The sequence below is a fragment of the Epinephelus fuscoguttatus genome, linkage group LG3 (assembly GCF_011397635.1).
Source record: "Epinephelus fuscoguttatus linkage group LG3, E.fuscoguttatus.final_Chr_v1".
Classification (NCBI taxonomy): Eukaryota; Metazoa; Chordata; class Actinopteri; order Perciformes; family Serranidae; genus Epinephelus; species Epinephelus fuscoguttatus.
The window spans coordinates 21,950,035-21,960,169 of NC_064754.1; the positions used below are offsets into that span (position 1 = coordinate 21,950,035).

General features: G+C 42.4%; 1 protein-coding gene across 1 annotated transcript; it reads right to left on the minus strand.

Annotated features, from left to right (window-relative positions):
• Positions 1–357: 357 nt before the first annotated feature.
• gprin3b (GPRIN family member 3b) lies at positions 358–6,041 on the minus strand. Its single transcript, XM_049571328.1, has 2 exons — positions 5,713–6,041; positions 358–3,215 (listed from the first exon to the last, which is right to left on the minus strand). Exon 2 carries the CDS (start codon positions 3,127–3,129, stop codon positions 913–915), a length of 2,217 nt encoding a protein of 738 aa, XP_049427285.1. The 5' UTR covers positions 3,130–3,215; positions 5,713–6,041; the 3' UTR covers positions 358–912.
• Between the last annotated feature and the right edge of the window lie 4,094 nt (positions 6,042–10,135).

Sequence of the window (10,135 nt, forward strand, 5' to 3'; positions counted from 1 at the left end):
ACCTGGATTAGCCAAACTCTACGTTTCCTGCGAATCATGTTTTCTGTTGCTATTTGTTTGTATATATATTTCATGTTATTTCTGTCTGGTGATGAGGTTTGGGGATGGACATAGTGCCCACTATTATAATTTATTTTTATTTACCCATTTTATCTAAGCTGTTTAGTTCTGTGTTGTATATAAAATATGTAACAAATATCTATAAATTAAAAAACCTGTTTGTCAAGGAGTAAAATGTCACAAACAAAGCACCTAAGTTCTTGCCAAGAGGTCCAAAATGAAGAATATATAAAGCTCAACTTAGTTTTTACTTGTTTTAATAGAAAACCAAAGAAGAACAGAGATTAAACAGCGCATGTATGCATACAGTCCCTTTTTTGCACAACGTAATCACTCACTAAAAAGAAATGCGCATGAAAAGAAAATACAGCAATCTTATAAATATAGGACCCCCAAAAAACACCTCAAAAACATATACCAAATGCACCAAAATGCAATGAGATGTTGGTTTAATATATTTGCACAAATATTCTGACAGTAAGTAATATGTCAACCCCATGACCGGTGACTTCATCTCAGGTCACACCACTGCCGTTGTAACTAATGTACATGCATTTCACTATTATTGCCTCTGTTATTTAAAAACTGTTAGAAGTCTTCTCTCTTTTTATAATATCTATTTCTAGAAAATAAATCTTGGGTTGTTCATTTTTATATCTCTATTTCCTACCTTCTTTGATCACAAACATCACACATAGTTGGACTCTTTATGCTACAACATTCCAGTATACTTACTTACAGGGATCGTTGTCCCGTTACGCTTTCACTTGGCATTGCAATGATGAGGGGAGGACAAACATTTTGACCTCTAGGAAAAGGGAGGAGTTTGACATTGGCTACCTCTGTGCTGTGCTACTCGAGGACGGAGGAGGGAGGGGGACGCACGCAGCAGTTGGGCCGTCTGACATTTTGCAGCATTGACCTGAAAATGTTCTGCTGCCTCCTTTTGTTCTTCCTGCCGTGTCTCGGCGAATCGACACCAGAGACTGACTTTCGGAAGGAGGTCTGGGCAATCAGTTTCCTCTCTTGCTCCTTGATTTTGCACTGCAAGTGGCTCTGAATGGCAAAACCCAGGGATTCTGGGTCCACAGAAGCCCCGTAGACCTCCCAAGTCATCCCCTGTTCATCCCAGACGACATCGTGGATGCTCTTTCCTTTCTGATCCTCATCCTCGTCTTCCTTTCTCTCCGGTTCCACCTTCTGTTTGCCCGACTTTGTGTCCTTCTTCGAGGCTTTACCTCCAGCTTTAGCTGTTTGTTTGGGAATTTCGTCTTTTTTTTTAGTTTGATCTGACTTTGATGTGGTGTTTGCTGCTGCTGCTGTTGTTGGTGGTGGGGCCTGGCTCGGCTTGGTTGTAACAGCAGCCTGAGCAGGTGCAGCAGCCTGAGCAGGTGCAGCTTCAGTTCCAGACTTGGTAGCCCCAGCTGTCTCTGGGGGTGCTCCTGATTTGAGAGAGGGAGCTTCAGGAGTGGCTGTTTTCGCAGCAGATTTCTGAACTGCTGTTATATTTTGGGACTTTCCCATCTCACCTTGCTCCTTGTGGTTGCTGTGTTCAATATTGATTTGATAAACTGGCTGGGTGTTGCAGAGAGCCGGCCCGGGGTCTTTAGGCTTCGCTCCGAGCCTTTTGTCTTTCTCCTGGGACAAAGTTTCCGAGTGGAAAACCACGCCGGCATTTTGGCTGGGGCACATCTCTGCCTCAACAGTGAGTCTCTCTGACCTCGGATCAGCAGATAGAGAACTCACGTTCATCTGATGTAGCCCCACGCTGCCGTCAACCTGGTAGACTACAGCCAGGCTCTGCGCCACCTCCACGGGGACTGCACCACCACTCGGCCTGCGAGTCACATTGAAAGGCAGCAGGCTCGGGCTTGTGGCCACGGCCTTACTGCACGTGTTCGCCACCGCCTGAACCTCCATATCGTGACACTGCTTGACTGGGGTGGGCGATGGGGATAAGGTCATCGTCGAAGCCTCCCTGTACAGCTTGCTGTGCTGCTGCTGCTGCTGCCCTTCAAAGACAGCTGTGTCAGTCTGGCTGGCTTCCTCAGACACCTGCCCATCTGCTGGCATGTTTTGTGTAGCCTGGGGCAGAGTGGAGGAGTCCTTCTGTGGTGACGCTGGCTGATGTTTATCCGAGGAGACTTGTGGTTTCTTTACTGGTGGCAAATCCTTCTCTGGATGTGTCGAACTTGAATTCTTATTTGTAAACTCTGCATCTTTGCTCTTAGAGGGAGGTGATGTGGAGCAAAGTGGCACTGCAGCAGTTTCCATGCTTTGTTTAGGTTTGGGAGTCTCTTGCAGACTGACAGAGCTTTGTGAGCTGCTATGTATATGATCGGGCTCTGGAGATTTCTGTGATACAGCTGTGTCCATGTTTTTGGGAGCTGAAATACTCCCTGTATTATCGTGTTGTGGTTCAGATGCTGTATGCCTTAAATCACAGGCATTGTTAAGATTTTTATTATTTGGAGAAACATGTTTGTTATAGTCCTCTCTGGCTGTGGCTTTGGCCGAGGATGTCAGCTTCGCACACTCCTTCTCTGCTGCACTTGGCCCTTTTATTCTGCAGTCATTGGTCTGCGTGTCGACCTTTGGCGCTGAAAGAGCAGGCGACACACCGGCCTTACAGATATCCTTTTCATCGGCCTGGCTTAACATTTTCATATTAGCATTAGAATCCCTCTGGTCACCTCCTGCCTCACCCACACTTTGGTCTTTTAGAGACAGGTCTTGCATCTGTTGGTCTCCACCTGTCACAAGCTCCGACTTTGCCTGGTTTCCATTAGCTGGTACTGGTTTGTCTGACACAGTGCCACTAACTGGCTCACCTCCCTTGGAAGCTGTTTTTTGGGTATGTGGGATGGTGTTAGCGGGGGAAGCAGTCAGAGATGAGTTATCCTGTTTGTGGTCAGGAGATGTGAGGGTGGGTTTTGGACAAACCTGAGAGAGTTTGAGGTTGGGCTCTTTAGCCCAGTTGGCATTAGTCTCCTTATTGCCCAGCGTGTCGACCACAGCCAGCTGAGGCACCATCTGGACTGTCACTGTCCTTTTTGGGTTAGTTCCCATCCCGGATTCACTGTTTCAGTCCTTCAATATTGTCGTAATCCAAAGCTGAAAACAGACGCGCAATGTCTGTCACTTTGTGTGATTTCCTAAAGGAGGAGAAATAGAAATACAGTTTGTTTTTAATGATCGAGCTTCAATTTTCATTCACTTAAATCTTGATTTAGACAAGAATAATGAGACCCGACTCACAGAGTAGTCCAGGCCTGGATGAGCATTATGTAAATTACATTCCACAGAGTTTCTTTGAACAGTTTCATTAACATGCATTTAAATAATCAGTGTTGGAATAAAGGGAAAGCACTGGAACAACAAATGACCCGTATTTGCCTAATTTAACTGCTGCTTTGAAATAGGCTTAATGCATGTGACTCCAAGCCTAATTATTCAATTAATCATAACATACAATTATAATAACAGTTCTCTATGTCCAGTTATTGGAGCATTTGCAGCTATATCTTTTCAGCAAGATATGTTTCTACTGTGTCTCTGCAGTGCTCTTTTCTTGTGATGAGAGTCTATATGAATAAATTAGCAAACACTTATGCAGAATTGAAATAATTCTAGACTTGTGTTGTCAAAAATCTTTCTACATATCGATACTGAATAACTGAGATGGTTTCAGTGCTCAGTTTCTGCAGTATTGACACACAGTTTTGCTTTCTTTGGCTTTCTCCAGGCATTCTGCTGCTCTCTGCTACTAACCAAGGAAAGAAAGGTTGTCACTGTCATGCTATAGCCTTGTAATATTTATATTTTCATAAAACATTAAATTGTATGCCCTAAATGTCAATTCTCCCCTGCAGTATTGAAAGTGGTGACAAATATTGATATATTTCAAGGTGTACTTGAGACAGAAATTCCAGATTCATGATAACACTATTGTAGACACTTGTTATCTTTTAATTTGAATGATTTTTCATATTCAAACTGCTCGATCCAACTGTACAAACACCAAAAAAACCCCGAACAACTGGGGGTAATCCCTACAGAGTGTGCAGAAATGCTGTGTCAGACCGAAGCAAAGCAAAGTTTACAAACTGGGAAGTAAAGTAAGCAAAGTGCAGGAACAAGACTTTGACATATGTAGGCTGACAGTGATTACCGATAAGGACAGGATGTGTTTGATTAAAAATTGTGGATGTTCCACATTCTGTGGAGTTTCATCGGGTCCAACAGTCTCATCTGGGTCCAGATTTCCTAATTTATGTGTTTGCTTGGCAGTAGCTCATATGACGTTATCATAAATATCCAGGATAATCAGTGTTACTGTATGAGGAGTAAAGGATGGCTGGTCAGCCCCTCTGTTGTTGCTCACAGAGGGAGCTGACCCCTGTGTGCTGTTATGTCAGTTTAAATGTTCACTGCTGTGATCTGTTATAAAGTGCACATTTTACAGCACTGTTAATAAATAATAAATAACCTTAACTATTTCATCTTATTCTACAACCCCGCAAAATGCCAAACGCACTTAAAGTGAGCAAGAAAACAATCTATCATCTTATGTTTAACTCCATTTCTCTGCCATTTAGTGAAACACAAACAGAACAGGTTTGAAAGCCTAAATGGGTCATTGGATGCTTTTCTATCTCATAATCGAGCGAGCACAACTTCAAAGCATTTAACCTTCACTTTCACATTTCACTTCATCCCAAATCTGATGAATGACTCCATCTCAATCTGTCTTCCAAAAGTGTAAAAGCATCTGAGCCAATTCTGCGAGTAATGTGCCCGCACTCAGCAGACGTCTGAAGTATGTGATCCCTTTTTGGAGTCAGACGGATGAATTGCACTGTGAGCAAGACTTTAATCATACAAAGCAATCTATAGGCTTCATCCAACGGGGAGGAAGAACCAACTATTGATAATTCAGTGGTCCGCAAGGAGCAAGTTGGCCATTTCCTTTCCAGTGACATTACTGATGATAATCTATTCTGCATAATGTGCAGCTCGTCTCAGTGAAAGTAAGCTGAAACACACCCTTGTCTTTTCAGTTATTCTCACACCCCTCTCACAACAACAGACACACGAGTCATCCATCACAGGGGCCATACTGATCAGGTCATATTCATGTCTAGATTCAAATATAATAATTTATCTCATGCTGTGCTTGGTAGCCTGAAAGAATAATTTCTATATGTGACTTGAATAAAACAGAAGAGCAGGCAACTGTTTTGGGTCATGGACAGGTGTAGCAGCCCATTTGTGTGTGCTCTCTCCCACTACGCATCTGCGTGTCTGTTGTCAAAGTGCAAATATTTATGGACACCATATCCTGTCTGTAATTAGATATTCAACAATTAAAACGTCTGGGTGTCTGTTTTTTCCTGCAGCACTTTGGAAAAAACAAAGTGTGTGTGCAGAATGTAAAATCATGCACAGCGTCACAGACATTAAAGTGATGCACACGACCTATTCGGGCCAATTAAGATCTATGTCATGTACTGTAGCCTACATTTGAAGCCCTGTCCCACCCCAATATCACAGAGACCACTGATATTTGCTGATTTGATATGACCTTGCGGACAAATTCAACATCTGACACGAAGCAAAGCACAGTCTAAAGAGAAGAGGAGGGTGGCTTACCTTGAGAGACGCTTTATGTCCCGTTCCTTTGGGGTGCCGTTTGCGCGTCCGTGTCAGTGAGATGAGGCTAAACCCTGGGAATGAATATGGAAAACCAGCCCTGTGTCGGTGACACCAAGCCACGCCTTCCACCAGAAAAGAGGTATCGATCCTCCAAAGCGAAGCGCAAAATTCAAGCCCCCTGACGGACTGACCGTGCGCAATGAGTCACCGCGGTCCGACCGATGGATGCTCCCTGTGAGCTCTTTATTAGCGCTGCCTCACGCCTCAGAAAAAGTGCGCCTTTCTCAAAATGGACCTCTCATGCTCTGTGTGCCATCCCAACCCGAACTGGCCCAGCGCAGGCAACGTGGTGCAGCAGAGTAAACCCGATGAATGGATGAATGGGGGGGAGAGGGTGAGGATGGAGGCAGTGCTGTATCAGCCGCAGGCATCCATAGGAGCGTCACTTACACTTGAAATTGATTACTTTTAGATCCCAGCAGCATCATTTCTCTGCGAACACGGCCTGTAATACTCCAGGGGGATAGATCATATATTTTGCATGATATGACATATATAAGAATACATTTTTTTCTGTGTGTTGGGTGCATTGTGTGTCTGCTGGAGGGGGCGCATTAAGGCACGTTTGTCAGTAGAATCAGACACCTTTACATCATAAACTGCACTTTGAAAATGAAGACATTTTTACTCAGTGGTTTAAAGAGATCTGCCAAATAAATCACTTTTATAATCAGGACATTTATTACAGGCGAAGGTTGGTGTCAAGAAGCATCCTGCTTTCTTAAAGATGCAGCTATGTCTGTTTACTTGACTTTCATGTGATGTCTGATCCAAATATTTGGAGTCTTTCCTTTTTGCACGACCGCTCAGCTCCTATAAAACGGTGGTGTGTGGACACAAAGGTTAAAATGATAAATATAATCAGGTTGCATCATTACTGGGTATTAGTAAATAAGTTTCAGAGGAGTAATATATATTTCTTGGTATACTGTAGCAGGGAAAATGTGCATTTTATTTCTGTTTCTTCCTTATTAAATGTTATAGATGGACAGTGGCATGCAAGGGTGCAGGTTTCATTTCAACGCTGAGGGTACATTTCAATGACTTCAAACATATCTCATAATTTTAGAGTTTTTCCTTATCCACTGTGAGGGTCCAGAGGACAGAGGGATGTCGTATGCTGTAAAGCCCTCTGAAGCAAACTGTTATTTGTGATATTGGGCTTTATAAATAAAATTGAATTGAATCATTTAGGTTCCAGGGCACTGAAAACATTGAACAAATATGAAGCAGGAGAGAAATGTACTGGATATTAAATCTGCAAACACTATCTCCCAAAGGATTAAATGATGAGATACTATGGCATGTCATGCTATAATGGATTTGGGGATCCCAAAAGACCAATTTATGATACATGAAAGCGTATACAATGTTGAACATTTTGAATGATTTATGAAAGCTGCAAAGCCGATGTGTCGATTCATAAGATCAACATTTTATTGTGTAAGGAGCTTGAGTTTTTTAAGTTTTCCGATGTTTTCTTGTTCCCTTGTTCTGTCTTTTATGGGATACGTGACATATGGTACACAGGCTCTTGTCAGTTATTGAAAAACACAGCCACAGTTGATTAATTCCCCCACACCTGCGCACACCTGTGAAATGGGTGGAGCAGTTTCTTTTTAAGCTCAATGTTGGAATTAATGGTGTTGAACACTCTTGACGAAGATCCAGGAGGACTGAAACGTTAGTGTTACAAATAAATTGTGAAGCTGAGAGACAAAGACAAAGTGATATTTTCCAATGCACCTGCATCTGAGACAGTTGGATGTGTGAATATCTTTCTTCAAACATTGGGAGGGGAATATGAAATGGGGGGCCATAAAATTTTGAGTACAAAATTTTTAATTTCCTGCATTCTGGTGAATTTTTCAGCACTGATTTGAGCCTTTTCTGCATCAATGTGTGGTGTAAATGTTTTTAGTTTGCCAAAATAAAAGTCCTCTGCTACTTTCATGCTTGAAGAGGGTCTGAATATTGAGGGGAATGTGTCCCCTGTGGGCCCCAAAGTCTACATTGCATGTCTAGACTGGTGGCTCCCAAACTGGCATTTCAACGTGTATCATGTAGATATATCATTAAAGACAATTAGAGGGACATTTCACAGATTTTAAGTCATCACTCTACCATATAGTGTTCGAAAATAATTGGTTTTATCTTCAGGTTTAGCTTACACTGTGTGTATTAGTCGGTGTGTTTGATCGAGACTTTTCTGCCAAGAAAAAAAAAAGCACTGATCATAGTTTCTTCAAAGCCCACTGACAGCCAGCACTGCTTTCTTTGAATTAAGTGTCTTGACAACATCATTACGGTAACTTTTCAGATTTTGGAAAGCTTCCAGAGCCACAGAAGACGAACTGTTTTCACAGGGTAAATAAAGGTCATTATGTTGACTACACTGAACATCACGTATAGAGTGTCCTGCTCATTCTGCCTCCTTGTTCCTCCCTCAAGCCACGTTCACACCTCCCTAAACCTGCTCATTGCAGGAAGATGATGGATGGAAGATGATTCTTTGCCTAACGTCTTTGGATAAGTTTGGTTTTCACCCTTGCCTGCTGTATGATTCAGTGAGCCTCTGTACCTCCATTTTTGTGATTAAATACCTGAACTGTTCCTGTCTGCTTAGTTGACTGCATTTGGATCCTGCTCATTGACAGCTCCTTATAGCTGCCGTGGCATCAGATCAAAAGAGAGTAAGAATAATTTTTGTAGGAGGTGCACAAATTTTGGAAGGATCTTACACAATGTCATGCTGCTGACAGGGACCTGGGATCAGAGTGGGTCGTTTTAGGCACAGACACACTATTTTGTTGTTAATTTGGAGGTTTGGTCAGAAATATTGTACTTACTTGTATCAAAGGAACCCGCTTTGGTTTCTTCTCAAGAAACTGTGGTGGAGTGGCAGTAGCTCAGTCCATAGGGGTTGGGAACCAGAGGGTCGTCGGCTCAAGTCCCCGCCCAGACCAAATGTGTTCTGACATCTTTCCATTTCATGCATGTGTAGGTTCGTTTGTGCATATGTGTGTATTTCGGGCTTGTGTGTGTATGACAACTGAATGAAAAAATTGAATTCCCCTTGAGATTAATATTGCATATCTTCTTCTTCTTCTTCTTGGTTTAATCATCCTGTCAATCATGTCATCCCTTGCCAACCCTGGCCACCTGAAGGACACGCCCCTGTAGGTGGACAAGAAAGGGACAACTGCAAAACATTTAAAGTCTATATTAAATGTAGTAACCATTATTATTCACCCTACCTGTGGTGCAATAAAGATGACTTTGTGTCATGTCTACCAGTGCTGTTATAACTGATTTAATATCAGCATTAAGGCTATGTCTATGTTGACCACTGCTCGACTCTTTTTATGATCTAAGTGGTTACTTTGGGGATTCAGCATTCAAATATAGCCTGGGTCTGGGATGGGAGCTCCTGTTGGAATGCAGTAATTGTATGGGATAGACCTCCTGCCTTTAAATGCCCAGAGGGGCTGATTAGGTGAGAAGGTAGACCGCAACTTAATTACAGTCGAGTGCACCATTGGTGAGCTACTCAGGATAGATTGCATCATGCATCGCTGATATGCCAGATGATTTCTTCAGTGTGAGGGCATATGTGCAGCCTGTGTGGAAAAAGGGACACAGTTGATGAGAAAGAAATGCTATTTTATGATTTGAGGATATGTGGTCTGTTGCAGCCATTTTTAACAGTGGCCAGACATGACACAAGTGTAATATTCTAGGCTATATTAATGGTATGGAATAGTGGATTACAATGAATGGTCCATTTTTAAAACATCACCGTAATCTCATGCATATTGCGAATCTGGCACCATCTTGTGGTTAAATTGGGAAAGGCATTTTTTTTTTTATTCTATCAGCAGAAACCAACCTTATCTGGAGACTGTAATTTCAACAACAGTGCAGCCAGTTTCGGTTTGTCTGTGAGAAAAGCCTTGGGGTCATTATGAGTCAGTGGGTAAACACTCCTCTCGTGTACATCTACTGTCCAACTAAAGCTTAAAATACACGATATTTGAACGATGGTTGTCTGTGTGTAGCTGTGAAGCACAGTCCATGCAGTGCAGGCTGGTGCAGACAGCAGCAAAGTGTGAACAGTAGATGGCGCTGCAGCAGCGTTGAGGACTGACAGGCTGGCGTGGCATATGAGATGTTCATCGATATCTGGAAATTAACGTTTCAATGACTTAAAGCTTGTTTTCTCGGACTGTGTACGCTATTTCCGGCATAAATTGCAAAATACTCGCTCCCAAAACACATTTATAAGAATTCACGTGTAATTTTTTAAAGTAAGAATGCATTTCATCCAATATCCTTGATTTCTTAAGTGCGTCTCTTTACG

Coding starts and splice junctions, on each gene's coding strand:
- gprin3b (XM_049571328.1), bottom strand. CDS start 3,129: ATGGGAACTAACCCAAAAAGGACAGTGACAGTCCAGATGGTGCCTCAG.